At 37.2% G+C, this 17,526-nt stretch overlaps 1 protein-coding gene across 1 annotated transcript; it reads left to right on the top strand.

The window, feature by feature from the left end:
- The first annotated feature begins 398 nt into the window (after positions 1-398).
- LOC128520938 (polyunsaturated fatty acid lipoxygenase ALOX15B-like) lies at positions 399-16,690 on the top strand. The gene is made up of 15 exons (XM_053495402.1): positions 399-500; positions 10,193-10,336; positions 10,534-10,693; positions 10,846-10,927; positions 11,187-11,309; positions 11,503-11,612; positions 11,856-12,028; positions 13,104-13,247; positions 13,335-13,538; positions 13,626-13,712; positions 14,212-14,381; positions 14,528-14,649; positions 14,911-15,011; positions 16,036-16,206; positions 16,511-16,690. The coding sequence occupies exons 1-15, from the start codon at positions 399-401 to the stop codon at positions 16,688-16,690; spliced, it is 2,073 nt and encodes a 690-aa protein (XP_053351377.1).
- Positions 16,691-17,526: the final 836 nt, after the last annotated feature.

Genomic DNA, 17,526 nt, shown 5'->3' with positions numbered 1-17,526 from the left:
ACAACAACAAAAAAAAAATGAACATCATGAACAATAGCACTACCACTGATACATGTTAGCTACTAGGACTTTGTGCCTGATTAGGCCATGATTTTACAGTCAAATTGCGATATAAAATAAGAATCGACAGTCAATAAAATCCGTAAAGTTAGGATTTTAAGTGTTATAAAAACACAATGTACCATCCTCGATCGTGTTCTCCAACAACAATAGCGTGGCCGAGTCCAAGGCACCCTCCCTTCCATTGCTCGTTGGTCTGCCTCCGTAGATTGCGTCCATTTGGTCAAACCACTTCCACGACCGCCTGTTTGAACCACTCCGGCTGTTGTGGTCCTTTATACTTCTGTAGTTGCTCTTAATTTTTTTTTTTACTTGTCCCTACACTGTTTGTAAGTTCGATGGTAGCCGTGTGCGGCCAAGAGCTTAGTGACCTCCTGAAAAACTTTTTCATTCCGCGTCGCCCCATCAAGCTCTCGCCAGATCCGTTCCTCGGAACGTTGGTACTTCCTCAATAGACTATAAAACAGCCATTTCTTTAGTTAATACAGTACAAAAAAGTGCGTCCGATCCTTCGCTGGCTGTGCTAATAATACTAGCGGGTCTGTTGTGTCTCGTGTCGCAAGTTCAGTGACGCAGTAATGACAATTTTGTTTTCGGCCAATCAGTGACCAGCAAAGTTTACACGTCACATTTTGGTAACGGTTCGGCACGCTTGGAACCTCGGCTGAGGTGGTACTAAAAAAAGGACCAGGTACCAGGTACTGTTCCCAGTGGAAAACCCCCCAAAAGTGAGCTGTACTGAACTGTGCCGTGCCGTACTATGCAGTGGAAAAGCGGCATTACAGTACGCATGCTATTCTGTGTATGGTATAACTAAAGTTTTCTGAGAAGTGAGAAGATGAAGAGAAGGTGAATCAAAAATTATCTACATATCTTTTAGAAGTCAATTTTTTGACATAATCTCCTTGCTTTTCAATACAATTAGTCCATCTGTCAACAAGCTTTCGTATTCCCTCATAAAAAATATACAAACAAATAACCTCAGGTGACAACAACAAAAACACAACAGGTTTTCAATATATTTTTTAACCAAAGAAAGTAAGCCAACATTCAGAAACCAGGTGGGAGAATAAGCATACACTGTTTTTTAGCATCCAGATGTTTTTTAAAATAATAGCCTGTGTACGGACATGTTATTCCACAAATTCTGACGCGTATCTTTCTTATTGAACTGAATTACTCACGACTCGGACGTCCGTGAATTCTTTTCTCTTCGTTTTATTTTTAATGTCAAACGTTCGACACTTCTAACAGTTTTCTTGCATAAATCCACTATGGTTACAACAACTTATTTGCTGTATCTTATTACGGTTTTTGATTACGGTCTTTGATCACGGTTTCTTAATTGCGGTCAAAAGCTTGTGTTCTCCACACTCCCATATCTCTACTATCGTGCGTGGTAGACATGCAACAACACAACTATGGAATGATGTCACAGAACAACTTATGAAATGACGTCACAGTACAACTTACGATCATCATAAAACAATGCTTAACTAATAACTTTAAACAAACAACAACAAAATAATAAAAATGAAATATGGCTCTTACAGCCTGCATGTGAACAAACCACAAAATACAGTATCTGTAAGAATGTCATCTGCAATGAAGAGAAAAAGATTATCATCATGTTCATCATGCACAGGGCCACAAACAGCTTATACTAAATGCCAAGCATGGAGATGGAGGAGGGATTATTTGCTGTGAAGTTTGGGAACATAATAGAAAATTTTTTTATTCTATGCTCATACTAAACCTTTACTATTAACTACCTTTTACAATTTTCTGCCAAACTGCACAAGGTTACAAGACACAAGGTTACTGGACAGACATTCATTTTGTCTAACGTTGCTTTGATTGATGTTAGAGTGCAAGTATGCCACTCCTACTCACTCATGGCTGATCAAGCTGAAATGCATCCAATTCCGGTCACTGGCCAAGTGATTTGTGCATCTTTAGAGGATAGTGATTTGTTCATCACACATGGGTTGTAAGATAAGCAATGCCCAGGCCAATCTTCACCTACAGCCACATCTTGAGTTCTTCTGTAGAACTTTAATGAAATTGACATTAGTAGGAAACCAATAACCGAATTTAGATTGCTTAGTTGTTAACGTCTACATATTCCATTTGTACAAAATGGACTGGCAAAACCAGAAAAAAAACTGAAAGCAGAATTTAAAAACATTCTGAATTTATCTAGTCAAGCATGGTGGTGGAGGTGTGCTGATTTGCTGTGAGGGGATCTTAAGAGAGCTGTGTGAAAACCAATGGATTTAAAAATTAAGAAACGAAAGCAATGCTTAAAGAAGAAATATTTGGTCTTATTTTTGGAATGATGACTAAATGTCAGTTTGCTTAATGATAAACAAAACATAGAATGCATATTAAAATAAGTGGGTTTTTTAAAAATTATTATTATTATAAATATAAACCCTTGACTACTGCAATATATGGAACTGAACTCTGTTTAAACACTGCATCTAAATATAGTGTTTTTGTTGTGTAATAAAAATTATTATTATTATTTATAATAATAATAATAATAATAATAATAATTAAAGCTGCAAGCAGTGAGGATAGGGCCCTCGCACCCGGGGCCATCCGCGGGCCTCTACAATGTCGTCCTGCAAGTTCTCTTTGATGTTGTTTCTTCATTTGTACAGACATACAGCCAGAAAGAGATATAAACCAATCATTTCCCTATACCAGTTGGTGGCATTATGACTGTATTGTCATACTGGCATGTCAATCTGTGCAAACTCCAATTGTCATTGATGCTGTAAAGTTTTGTCCAGATTGGATAAAGTGTGTGGGAGAAAAAAAAAAAATATCCATTTCCTGTGTGTCAGGGGAGGGTTAGATTCGTCACAGTGCCACAGCCAGACCTTGTGAGCCAGACGAATGCTTTTGATAACCTTTTTGTTCTTGATCCCTTAAGAGCGAACTAAGACATTTTGAACTCGATCGGGCAATCCCCCTAGGAGGAGTTTGTTAAAATACAACGTGTGTGAACCGCAGCCTCTTGCAATTTTCCCCAAATGGCGGACTTCCTGTTCGTTGTGAAAAGTACCTCCAAGAATGTAGAAAAATACAACAACTTTCTCCATACTGTCGAAGGATCTAATTTGGTGCCCCGTTCTGCCCACACTGTGGAACTTTGATAAAAGCTTTCGATAACTTGTACACAACAATGTCTTCAGAACCATAGGCCAAAATGTCAGTTTCATTGCATTAGCTCCCTAGGAGGAGTTTGTCAAAATATGAGTATGTGTAAGTAAAGGGTAAAATCAGGCAAAACACATTAGCAGCTGGAGAGACTGAATCAAAACAAGGCTACAAGTCCTGGATCACTGACTATCTAACGGACAGACGACAGTTTGTAAGGTTGCGGAATATATGTCAGAAAAAGTGATCAGCAGTACCGAAGCACCACAAGGGACAGTACTCTCTCCTTTCCTTTCCACATCATACATTTTGGACAACCGAGAAACCTGTTATTTGCAGCAGTACAGTAGTTGCATAGTTCTCGGGTTACTCTGCAGTTGTCAAGGTGTGTTAATAAGGAACACACAACAGAAACATAAACCAACACAGTCTCACAATGGAACTAAAAGGATTGAACTATGAAACTAGGAGAAAAACCAAAATAGCAGTAGCATGACTTTACTCACAAGACTGGAACTTTAAAATAAGACAGAAGCAGACTTCTACCAAGGACATGAACATTACCAAACAGAAACTATTCCTAACACAGGTTTAACAGAACAGGAGCTAAATAAAACAGTCTAGGAGCAAAACAGGCTAGGAGATACACTAATAGCACTTTAACAAAACAGCACTTTAACAAAACAGATGTCAGACCCTGAACAACAGAACACATGGCTATTTATAACGGACCCTCGGTTCAGGTGAGCGCTCCTATCACCTGACCGAGGTGCATTCTGGGAAATGCCGTTCAATAACAAAGAAATACACAAAACACAACCGAGGAGTCTTCGGGTGCACGGCGCCCTCTAGCGGTTATCCCTGACAGTTAGTATGTAGTATGTAAGTTTTTTCTTCATAAAGCAGACCAACAGTCATAAACCCGAGCTAAAAACAAATTTAGAAAGACTCAGAAAGTCTGTTTTAGTAATTTAATTAGCATAAAGACCACAAACTTGGATCAGACTGAATGCGCAGCCGGCACCTCTGATCTGAAGCTAGGACTGTTAAATATTAGATCTCTCGCATCTAAAGCAGTTATAGTTAATGAAATTATCACAGATCAGGAGTTTGATATACTCTGTTTAACAGAAACCTGGATTAAACAGGACGAGTATGTAGCTCTAAATGAAGCTAGTCCTCCTGGATACAGCTACATACACCAGCCTCGGTTAACTGGTAGAGGAGGAGGCGTCGCAGTTATTCACAATGATAATTTGACTATTGTACAAAAACACGGACACAAATTTAATTCATTTGAAATTCTCTATAGTAACATAAGTGTATTTAACTATATTAAGTCAGCTCAGTCGATCCCGCTAATTGTCATTTACAGACCTCCAGGGCCGTACTCGGAATTTCTTAGTGAATTTGCAGATTTCCTCTCAAACCTAGTCATTTCTGTAGACAAAGTGTTAATTGCTGGAGATTTTAATATTCATTTTGAAAACCCAGAAGACCCTCTGAGAACTGCATTTATGTCTATACTGGACTCGGTAGGAGTAAATCAGTGTGTAGTAGGACCCACTCATAAAGCAGGTCACACTTTAGATTTAATAATATTATTTGGATTAAGTATAAGAAATTTATTCACAATACCACTATCTGAAGTTATCTCAGATCACTATCTTGTCTCAATTCAAGTGTGTCACAATAATAATGTACACACAGCGCCGCGCTACCGTATGAAACGTACATTCACATCAACTACCAAACAGAGTTTTATCAGTAATCTCCCAGAGTTCCCAACTTCGATTAGATCACCGTCTGACCCCACAGAACTCGATCAGGCGACTGAATATTTAGAGTCGACATTTCGCTATACCCTAGATAATGTAGCTCCAGTCAAAAGAAAAATTATTAGAGATAAAAAACTTGCTCCCTGGTATAACGATCACACGCGCACTTTAAAACAGACCGCTCGGAAATTAGAACGTAAATGGCGTCAAACTAAATTACTAGTATTTCAAATAGCATGGAAGGAGAGCATCCTGAACTATAGAAAAGCTCTTAGTGTAGCTAGATCAACATATCTCTCCACTCTTATAGAAGAAAATAAAAATAATCCTAGATTCTTATTTAATGCTGTAGTCAAATTAACCAGAAATAAGACCACTGCAGAAATCTCCACAACAACATCATGCAATAGTGAGGACTTCATGAACTTTTTTAATAATAAAATTGTAAATATTAGGCATAAAATTGAGGTTTTGAAACCGAACAATGTAATTGATGCAGATGTTAATTTAGCCATGTCAGACCAGAACCTAGAATACTTTACTCCCCTTGAAGAGAATGAACTAATTTCACTCATCTCTTCTTCAAATTCATCAACCTGTATATTAGATCCTGTACCGACACATTTTCTTAAACAGATAGTACCAGCAATAATAGAACCCCTGTTGAGAATAATTAATTCTTCACTCAGCATTGGATATGTTCCAAAATCTTTTAAATTAGCAGTTATCAAACCAATAATTAAGAAACCTGACCTCGACCCCTGTCAGCTGTCCAGTTACAGACCAATATCAAACCTCCCCTTTATCTCTAAGATCCTGGAAAAGATAGTAGCGGAGCAGCTATGCTCATATATACATAGGAATGGCATACATGAACTGTATCAGTCAGGATTTAGGCCTCATCACAGTACAGAGACGGCGCTCGTTAAAGTAGTAAATGACATTTTATTGGCCTCTGATCAGGGTTGTGTAACTATGCTTGTATTACTTGACCTCAGTGCAGCTTTTGACACTGTTGATCACGCTATTCTTCTTCACAGATTAGAAAATGTAGTGGGAATTAAGGGTACAGCCCTCTCCTGGCTCAGATCCTATCTGACCCATCGTTATCAGTATATAGACTTAAATGGTGATTATTCTGCATGTTCTCCAGTGGAGTTTGGCGTTCCGCAGGGTTCAGTTTTAGGTCCACTGCTTTTTTCCCTTTACATGCTTCCTCTGGGCAACATAATCCGTAAGCATGGTATTAGTTTTCATTGTTATGCTGATGATACACAGTTATATGTCTCAGCAAAACCTGATGAGAAAAAACAGCTTACTAAAATTGAGCAATGTGTGCAGGACATAAGAAATTGGATGCTAACTAACTTCCTTCTGCTAAATCCGGATAAGACAGAAGTTCTAGTCATAGGACCGCATACAGCTAGGAGTAAAATTTTAGATCATACCGTAACTTTAGATGGCCTTTCTGTTCCATCAAATGCAACAGTGAAAGACCTTGGTGTGATTATTGATTCCAGCCTTTCATTTGAAGCACATGTAGATAATATTACCAGGATAGCATTCTTTCACCTCAGATATATTGCCAGAATAAGAAATTTATTGTCGCTAAACGACGCAGAAAAACTAGTTCATGCTTTTATCACCTCTAGGTTGGACTATTGTAATGCCTTACTGTCTGGTTGTTCAGCTAGATGCATAAATAAGCTTCAGCTAGTCCAGAATGCAGCAGCGAGAGTCCTTACCAGAACCAGAAGATATGAGCACATCACCCCTATCTTATCTTCACTCCATTGGCTCCCTGTGAAATTTCGCATTGATTTTAAAATACTACTCTTGACATATAAAGCATTAAATGGTCTTGCGCCGCAGTACCTGAGCGAACTGCTAGTGTCTTACGATCCGCCACGCCTACTTCGATCAAAGGATGCAGGCTGCTTGTCAGTACCGCGTATTATGAAAAATACAGCTGGGGGCAGAGCTTTTTCTTACAAAGCCCCAAAGTTATGGAATAGTCTTCCAAATAGTGTTCGGGACTCAGACACAGTCTCAGTGTTTAAGTCCAGGCTAAAAACCTATTTATTTAGCCGAGCATTTTTATAAATAGATTTGCCATAGGTAAAGGAGCAGATCTGGGGGACTCATGGACGTAGAGTATTATGGTGAACTGGTATGTTTGGATGCTGTCTTCCTCACTCTCATTGATCACACAGGTTTGCTGATGGTGAGGTGATTGCTTGCTTTACATGTCAGGAAGCCCTCATGTTTGTGTTTCCTTCTGGCTCTCCCTTTTAGTTATGCTGTCATAGTTAGTCCTGCCGGAGTCTCTGCTTGCACTCTACAGTTAATATACATTCACATTATACATTGTGTGACTGTGACCATACCTAACTGCCATCTCTCCTCTTCTTCTCTTTCCCCCCCTCTTTCTTTTTCCTCTCTCCTCCTGTCCCCCCCTTTCACTCTTTCTCTCTCTCTCTGTCGAGCTACACATGTCGTTCCTGAGCTGCCAGTGATCCAGACTCCCTCTGCCCTCCGGACCTGTCTGACCCATCCTGGTGCCCCGCTTCTGGCTGAAGATCTCGTCACATGGATGCCCCGTGTGTCTCTCTGGGATGCGTCTGGTGTCTGGGAATGATTCTCTCTACCTAGAAAATGGTTCTGGCCTTGACTGGTGTTGGCAACTGTTTCTCTGGGGACTTGACAGCTCGATAGTTCATGACTGGAACTTCTTACAAGTCTACCTGGGTCTTCAATAACTACCTGGACTCCATATTAACATCAATTAACATTAGCTATTATAGCTGAACTGCCTCCCACCCTACACACTGTATAAATGCAGATCATTTACTGCTTTTTGTTTCACCCAAATGAGGATGGGTTCCCTGTTGAGTCTGGTTCCTCTCAAGGTTTCTTCCTCTTACCATCTCAGGGAGTTTTTCCTTGCCACTGTCGCCCTCGGCTTGCTCACCAGGGACAAACTGACCATTTTGATTCATACAAATTCACATTTCATACAAACCTAAATAATTCTTTTGACTATGTAAAGCTGCTTTGCGGCAATGAAAATTGCTAAAAGCGCTATACAAATAAAATTGAATTGAATTGAATTGAATTGAATAAACCAGATGGAAAAAATAAGTAGACCCTACAGTTCAGTAACAGGTAGAACCACCTTTGGCAGTAATAATGTAAATGTTTTCTGTGGAAGTTTATTGTCTCTCACATCATTCTAGAGAATGTGACCTATTTATTTTCATTGCTTCAGTTGATTGATGTTTAAAGCCATGTGTCTTACACAGCTTAGGATAGAATCTTTCTCCTGCACATTAACAGTCATTTGGAGGAACCTCTACCTATTTAAGGAAATTAAATAAACTGAGTTAATTACAAGAACAACTTATTCTGTTTTTTTTTATTGGACAGTTTTATTTTCACAATTGAATTGGTCGCAGTAACAGTCCACAGGTCTAAAGCAGAGTGATTCAAGGGGTTTAACAAAATTGTGGCACTGACCCACAAAAAAAAAATCAATTGATGGAAAAACCTGGTAATTCAGGAAATTCACATAGTAATCTGACCTCATTTTTTTACCTGACCAACAGGCATGGTGGATGCATCACTTTGTCTGACTCTCATTGACTCATTTAACCACATGGCCTTTTTCCAGTGATCCACCGTCCATTCATGATGCTCCCTAGCAAACCGAAGCCGTTTTTTCTGATTAGCCTCACTGATAAGCTGTTTACTCCCAAACCCTTGATTTATCTTGGCATTGTGTAAACTGTGTGGAAATGCTCTTAATTCCACCTTTATTTTTTTTCCCAACCTTTCTTCCTTAAAGATAATGGCATATCATAGTTAATAACCCAATTTTAATACTTTCAGCAATCTTTGTCAGTTTTCTTAGCTTGATGCAAGAGCAACATCTTTGTCACAACCACAAGATATGTTTTCTGGCACGGTTGTTTCAAAAATGAGAAGCTACCCACATCAGTTAGGGTTAAATAACTTGTTGCCAGCTGAACCATATTAATCAATGCATCTATTATGCAATCAAAGGCTCTTAACTATTTGCTTAGTAAAATCCAGGTGGTGACCTTTTTTTTTTTTAACATGCAGTGTGCATTATAATTACCTTTTCCAGTAGGTGAAATAAAGTCATTCATATTATCATAACACAAATACCCATCTTTAAATAAAAAATAAGAGATATTTTAGGATTTTATTTTATAAAGAAATGTTTGTTCATTTGTTCTGTTTTTTTTTTTAATGCCAACAAAAGAAAAAGACTTATACAGTAAGTGTTATCACATTTTACATTTAAAATGTGTTTTAAAAATATATAAAACATTACTTTTGAAGCATGATGCTGTGCATTTAATGTGCTCATTAATATCTCATCATCGTTGTCTATGCCGCTTTATCCTGTATACAGGGTCACAGGGGGCCTGGAGCCTATCTAAGGAGGAACAAGGCAGGGTAACCCCTAGACGGGGTGCCAAGCCATCAAGGGCCAGCTTATTAATATGTGGAAATTATTTTTAAGTAACAGTCTTTTTTCACGATATCTATAATTCCAGTTACTCTGGAACAGTGATTTATATACTGGTACTGTATGAAATTGAAATACAATTGAATTAATTGGTTTTCCTGTATTGAGTTCTTAAGAATTTCTTTTCCCAGGAACTAATTAGCCCAAACTTGTTCCAGCAAGCCCATTAAACCTACCGTTGGAGTAAACCCAACTGCAAAACTAAAGAATACATATATGTAATTTAGAAGGAGAATGTATGTAGGATTGGGGAGGGTTTTGTAGGGGTGTTTGCGAAAAATTTTATGAAAACAACCCTGGGCCAATGATGTATTGATTTAGGTGATGGGCGTAGCCATGCAAAAAGAAAGAAGAGAACTGAATGGTGGACATACTTAATAAAAGAAAGTGAGAAAATGGAGAAAAACTCAGTATGCTGAAGTCAACTGTTGACCCAAAAATACTATTTAAACTGTGCAAAAGTCAGTGCAAGACAAGGTGGAGACAGGTTAAGTAAATCATAAGACTTCACTAACAGAGCTTATTAGGTAAATATTGATTTTAAAAAAGATGCTTTGATTTATTACATTTTCTCCTATTGTTCTAGAAATAAGCTTTCATGTGCAAGAGTTGATGTGAAATTTGTGTACAGATGGAGTACAACGTGACCGTGGCTACAGGCACCTTTAAGTATTCAGGTACTGTTCACAAAGTGTCCATTACCCTGGTGGGGGAGAATGGAGAGAGTGAGAGGAAGCAGCTGGACGAACATGGTTGGGGTCTGTGTAAGGGCCAAGTAAGTGAGAGTGCAAAAGAGTGATTGTACTGAATATGTAGTGAGGCTACTTTTATTTAGTTTATTTTACTACAGTTAAGGATATAACCAAAGCATTAGTATAAGTGCATTATGGAATTGCTCCATTTTAATAGGCATTGATTCTCTTTCATATACACAAATTGTATTTCCCCTTGTTTTAACTCATTCGTTTACAGGTTTGTGAATATAAAGTTCGTAGCTCGATTCCTTTGGGTCGTGTGTTCCTTGTACGCTTGGAGATGAAAAACTCGGAGAATCTACCTATTAAAGGTAGTTGGTTTTGCAGTTATGTGAAAGTCACACCATCAGGAGGGGAAGAAACACAAACCTTTCCTTGTTAACACTGGTTAGTGGGAGAAGATAAAGTAGAAATCCGTGATGGCACAGGTCAGTTCTAACAATTACCCCAAAGAAAGGAGATTTTATCTCACTTTGATTCAGGCTGAGGATTCCTAAGAGTGGTTTCTTTTTCTAATTTTCTTTCACAGCTAAAAGGCTGTGTGATGAGATCTTGCCCCAAGAGTTGACTCATAGAAATGCACAACTGCAGCAAAGACAGGAAACTTTCCGGTGTGTATATTTCAGCACCAGAAATATGATTAAATTGTGCATAGTTTTACCACTTTTCATTTAGCTTTTTTGGAGAAATTACACAAGTTTTAACAATTAAATACACTGTAGAGCTATACTAAATTTTATAACTTATGTAGCTGTCTTCTTTTTATAGTTTAAAGAACAATATGCTAACTCATGGATGAACATGGTAATGAATACTTTTATCCTTTATTTTATTTGATATGAAATAAATGTGTTAATTGTGTTGTGTTAGATGGCAAGCCTGGGCTCCAGGAATTCCTAAATGCGTAGACTTCAAATCAGAAAATGATCTCCCCCCAGATGTTCGCTTTGACTTTGAGGATGCAAAGGACTTTAATCAAATGTTCAAGGAGACGTGAGCAGCACTTCATTTTATATCAATTTAAAAGTTTATATAAATAATATTAATTGAATCTACAAATCTTAACCAAAGTGTTTTATCAAGGTAAATAAAATATAACATGAATGAACACATGTACTGTTGAAAATGCAGAAACACATTTGTGCTGATCATGTGTACATATAATGTTTAATTTAATCACCATCAGACTTAAGGAGCTGTCACTGGAGGAGCTGATCCTCTTGGTTAATGTGTCGTGGAAGGATCTGAATGATTTAGACAATTTATTTTGTGAACTGCCTAAGACTTCTACTTCAGGTGTAGTAACTGTGACCATTTTTAACTATTCAAAACAAGTAATTTCTAACACACACACACACACACACACACACGGATTCAATTGTTAATTAATACAGTTTTTATGCCAAGAAGGTGCATTCATTTTATAATATATATTTTAAGGAGTAAACGTTCGGTAACATAAGGACCTCCTGCATGAACTGTAAACAACAAATAAAAATGCAAGCTAATTGAATGTAAATGTTTTATGGATGCTATTAGAGTACATTAGGGAACACTGGGAAGAGGATGTTTTTTTCGGCTATCAGTTCATGAATGGACCGAACCCGCGAATGATCCAGCGGTGCAGGAAACTGCCTTCCAACTTCGCCGTCCAAGGAGAAATGGTGCAGAACTTTTTACACCCCAACACCACCCTGGATAAAGAGCTAGAGGTAAAGTGTAGTCCATAGTTCCTGCATGGAAATACACCCTTTACATTTACATTTAGGCATTTGGCAGACGCTCTTATCCAGAGCGACTTACATTTTTATCTCATTACACATCTGAGCAGTTGAGGGTTAAGGGCCTTGCTCAAGGGCCAAACAGTGGCAACTTGGTGGTTGTAGGGTTTGAACCTGGGATCTTCCGAACCGTAGTCCAATGCCTTAACCACTGAGCTACCCCTGACCCTTTAAAATTTTCATATTATCTTCAGTGATCACTTTATCCCGGTTACCCATAATACACTAGTCCATCACAGGACACCGCATACACATATTCACACCTAAGAATTTTAACACTGTGATCTGGATTCATGCATCAGTTTTAAAGGCTATTAACTGAAGCAGCACTCGACACTGACAACTGTGCTTTAATGTCTGAGCTCCATTATTAAAATGTCCTTCTACATATTAGTGTTTTACTGAGTTTTGTATTGATAATTCAGCAAAGCCATTATTAGCCATCGAACAGGCTAGCGTCTCAGTGAGAGACAAAATAACAGATACATTCTGTTAGGCATTAATTAGGGAATATGCCCACTACATAGTAATTGTTAATGTATTTAGAATTTATATAGGTTTACTAATATTAATTATAATTAATAATATAATTAATACTAACTTATATAGGTTAACTCACAGCATCATAAAAATGTAAAAAAAAAATGAAAAGGTTTAGGGGAGGAACATCCTGAAAAACTCCCCTCTTTACAATCCATTAAGTAATGAGCACGGGAGGGTTGACATTAGTGCGAATCCCACTGTAATACAAGGAAATTAATTAAACATTAAACTTTGTACCAGTATAATGGATTGGCACCCTGTTCAGGGTGTACCCCGCCTCATGTCCTAAGTTTCCTGGGATAGGCTCCAGGCCCCCCGTGACCCTGAATACAGGATAAAGCGGTATAAACGATAAGTGAGTGAAAGTAAGTGAGTGAGTGTATCAGTATAACGGTATTCATTGAGTAGAATACCGTACTGTATCTTAAAGGCTAAAATAATCTTTCTTTTTTTTTCCATGAAGGCTGGAAATATATACCTTGTGGACTATGCTATACTGGATGGGATCCCTGGTAATGTGATCAATGGGAAGCAGCAGTATATAGCAGCTCCTTTGTGTTTACTGTATGAACATCCGAACATAGGCCTTATTCCTATTGCCATACAGGTAATGCTTTCGCCAAGCCTGTTCACTAGAGGCAACATTTAACAAAAAACCTTAAGGTTCATTACTTCTTCTTTTTCTTATTCTTAGCTTGTACAGAATCCTACCAAGGACACACCCATCTTTTTCCCCAATGATCAACATGATACCTGGCTATTGGCCAAAATGTGGGTCCGTCATGCTGAATTTCAGACCTTTGAGGTTCTGTCGCACTTGCTGCGAACTCATCTTATAGCAGAGGTGTTCTGTGTGGCCACATGGCGTCAACTCCCTGCAGTCCACCCAATATATAAGGTAAGTTGGAAAGTATAAACAAGCTTTCTTTAATACCAAAATTTTCTGGTATAGGAGTCAATTTCTCTCTCTCTCTCTCTGTCTAAGCTGCTCATTCCTCATCTGAAGTACACCCTGGAGATAAATTGCCGTGCACGCACAGGTCTCATCTCTAGTGATGGTATCTTTAAAAAGGTATGCTTCAGCTACAGAAAATATATTGATTAAAGTGATCTGAAAAATATTTGACAATGTCAATGGCTTTAAATGCAAGATTTCAACTACTGCTAAATACATAAACAAGAAATGAGCTATGTACTGTAAGTACAGCATGTCTGAAAATTCAGGATCCAATAAGAGTAATACTTAATTTCCTTAAAATACTAAACCCTCCATGTTCCCAAGAGTTACACAATGGGCTAAAAATTTAGTTTATATTGTTTTTTTCTCAACATATGTAGATCAACATATTTGTTCAACACATTCCCATTAGTTTCTTACTTCTCAGACAACATGTAAATTAGCAGTGGGGAACACCAAGTTGCCTCTGTAGGGCCCTTGAGCAATGCCCTTAACCCTCAACTGCTTAGATGTATAATGAAATAAAAATATAAGCGGCTCTGGATAAGGGGAACTGTCAAATGCCTAAATGTAAATGTAGTAGATACATACAGTAGGCATGCTTTCTCTGCAGGCGGTGTCCACAGGTGGTGAAGGGCTGCTGATGCTGGTTCAGAGGGAGTATAAGATCCTGACCTACCGCTCTCTCCAACCGTCCTATGACTTCAGAAACCGTGATGTTTCTAAACTCAATAAATACTTCTACAGAGATCACAGCTTGAAACTCTGGAATGCCATTGAGAAGTAAGTGTTCAATTACAATGGTTCTTTAGAGCTATTATTTTTAGTCATCATTATGCAGTAAAATTAATTTACACATAATGTTATGCTTGCTTAATTCTGGAGACACCGCAGATATTGACAGTTACTCTTTTCCTTCTTGCCTACAGGTTTGTCTCCAGCATAGTGTCTCTATACTACACTAGTGACCATGAAGTGAAGCAGGATTCAGAACTTCAAGCATGGATTAAGGATGTGGTTGAGAAAGGCCTTACAAATGCTTCTAACTTCGGTTAGTTTCCTAAACAAACAACATATAATACTGGTGTCAATAATACAGATGTAAGTTACTGTGAAGCAGTGGTGGCTTAAAAACAAAATAAAATAAAAATTATAATACTGTAATAAATTTTTTTGTATAATCGATTATTTTATAAAAACAGCCATGAGGCAATCAGAATGACCCAAATTGTAACACTGCATTGTATTCAACAGCATTTATTCTTAAACAGAGTAATTATTATTAAGTCTAATTATAATTTATGTGTAACAGGGCTGCCTAATAAACTACAAAATAAACAGGAACTGATCACTCTATTGAGTGTGATCATCTTCACCTGCTCTGCACAACATGCAGCAGTCAACAATGGACAGGTAAGTGACACATCACTATTGTATTATTTTCTAAAATCATATTTATAAAATCAAATAGCCATGTTTAGTAAATCATAAAGGAAAAATAATCACTGGAATATGCTAGTCATGACCTGCATCAGGCAATGAAAACAACTAAAAAGATTTTAAATTGAATTAAGAACTCTCCAACACATTTTAAAAACGTTGAAGAATATTGCTAAACCATAAACTTTGTGGACAAAATGGGGTCAAAAAAAAAAAATCTATGGACGTAAATTTCTTAAACTTTCGATAAAGTTGCACTGAAGAGAAAAATCAGAGCTATGTTAATAGTGAAATTAAAAGAGTTCACGTGGAGTATGCAAAATGAAATCGCAGAATTAGGAATAAACAGCAGTATTGCCCTAAGAAAATCACTTGTTTTGAGGCTTCAGTTTGTTAAGAATGAGAATGAGAATGAGTAAAGAATGAACTTATTACAGGGTGATACATGCATCAGTGTAAGAAGGGAAGCACATGAAGTGATCCACCCACCATACATAGTACCCACTGTACAAGCCTCTGGAGGCACTGTTATTATCTAGGACTAGGCTCAGCAAAAAAAAAAAAAAAATTGGCAATTAAATAAAGTGATTTGACTACTTGAATTTACTAAATAAACAGGTTATACAATCAACTGAGTTTTTTCTTCTGGCACGGGCATATTCTTGGACACAAATTATAATAGAGTGGCTCTGGGAGCACAAGGAATAATTTTTAAACATCAGCTCATATATTACTTATCGAAGGTAAAAGTTGTCTCAAGAAATCTTGATTTGATAAAATAAAAAAAAAATGTATTAAAAAATCAACGCTCTACAGTATTCAGTTTTGCAGGCCAGTTATGGTGGAGAAGGCAATTTGAGGGGGAAATCAAACCAGCATGCAAAAAAACAGTTTCTTTGAAAATGAGTTTTCAAGAATTGACACAAAAAAAGCTCTAGCTGCAATGTAGTCTTCCATGTTTAAATATTGACCTTGCTTTTTCCCTTCTATACTCTAGTTTGACTTTTGTTCATGGGTATTCAACACACCTTGCACCATGCGCCAGCCTCCACCCACGGACAAGGACGGTGTCACTAGGGAGTTGATCATGAGCACACTCCCAGATATCCACCAGTCATGTTTTGAAGTGGCAATCACATATCTTTTAGTACAATTACTGACATACCCAGTGAGTCAACACTTCAATGAAATACCTAAGTAACCTGTTTTACCTGTTTAAACAATATGTTTTTGCAAAGCAGGCTCAAAATAAAATGCAGTAACAAAGAACAGGATGTTGGCTGTAGGTTTATAGTAAACTTAATGAATTGATTGAATCCAATTGAAATCTTCCCATTGATTACCTACTATTATGTTTTAATTTTATATATTATATGTATAGTATATCTATATTCTTTTTAGTCTCTTTTAACAATTTTTTTATTTCCATATTATGTTCTATGTTCTGCCCTCTGCCTTTCTATCATGTTCAGATGCCTCTGGGAAACTACAGGGAACAGCATTTCACTGAGCCGTCACCCCAAAAGATGATTGAAGACTTCAAGCAAAATCTGAATCATATTGAGAAGGAAATCGAAAAAGATATCGATACTGTCAAACCGCAATATCTCTATCTGTGTCCTAAACACATAGATAACAGCATTGCCATATAGAGAGACTTGAGAAACATAGAATTATTCTGCAGGTTTTGACATACTTAATACCATGCCATGATTTTTATTCTTAAAAATGTAAAATCATTTGGACTACATTAAGCATAAATATCGGTCCATAAATACTGTATCAATCCCACACTGAACTAGTTTTTTTTTAAAGAATATTATATATTCTATATAATGAGAATATTATACAACAAAAAAGAGAGTTAAATTGCAACAGTTTGGCTTTAATTACTCCATCAGACATAGAAACATCCTTCTGTATTGTCAAAACATATGCATACAAAAAATTTTAACTAGATAATAGGGTAAAATCAGTTTTAATCAGATTTCTCCACCCAGCAGATTGCATGAATGCACAACATAATTCTTGCACTTATATAGACGAACCTGAACAATAGACATAAGTCCAATGACCATGTTAATTCCTGATTTCACTTAAACAAGCATTAATAAAAATATCTTTTACATGATAACCTCTTTAGGCAGGAAAAATAAATGATGTCATATTAAACACACATTGAGTGCCATAGCCATGGTTATTAAATAGGGTCCCAGGAAACCTTATGGCTATGTGAAACGTATGTTTCTGTAGAAAACTAAACGTTAATTAAGTGTACCTGTTTTGGCTTTTTTGGGTGTGGGGGATTTATTTACTTTTTCTATTCTTTCAATTAATTATATGATACATGATTTAATTTGAAAGTTCACTGTTGGTGTAATTCTTGATAGTTTGATGTTTAATAAGGAGACTACAACCTGGGGCACTTCCACAATTTTTCTCACCATTCAATCAGATCTGTGGATTACGTGTCTGGCTACTAAAGGTT

The sequence above is a fragment of the Clarias gariepinus genome, chromosome 1 (genome assembly GCF_024256425.1).
Source record: "Clarias gariepinus isolate MV-2021 ecotype Netherlands chromosome 1, CGAR_prim_01v2, whole genome shotgun sequence".
NCBI lineage: Eukaryota > Metazoa > Chordata > Actinopteri > Siluriformes > Clariidae > Clarias > Clarias gariepinus.
This window is presented reverse-complemented; position numbering and strand designations above follow the sequence as displayed.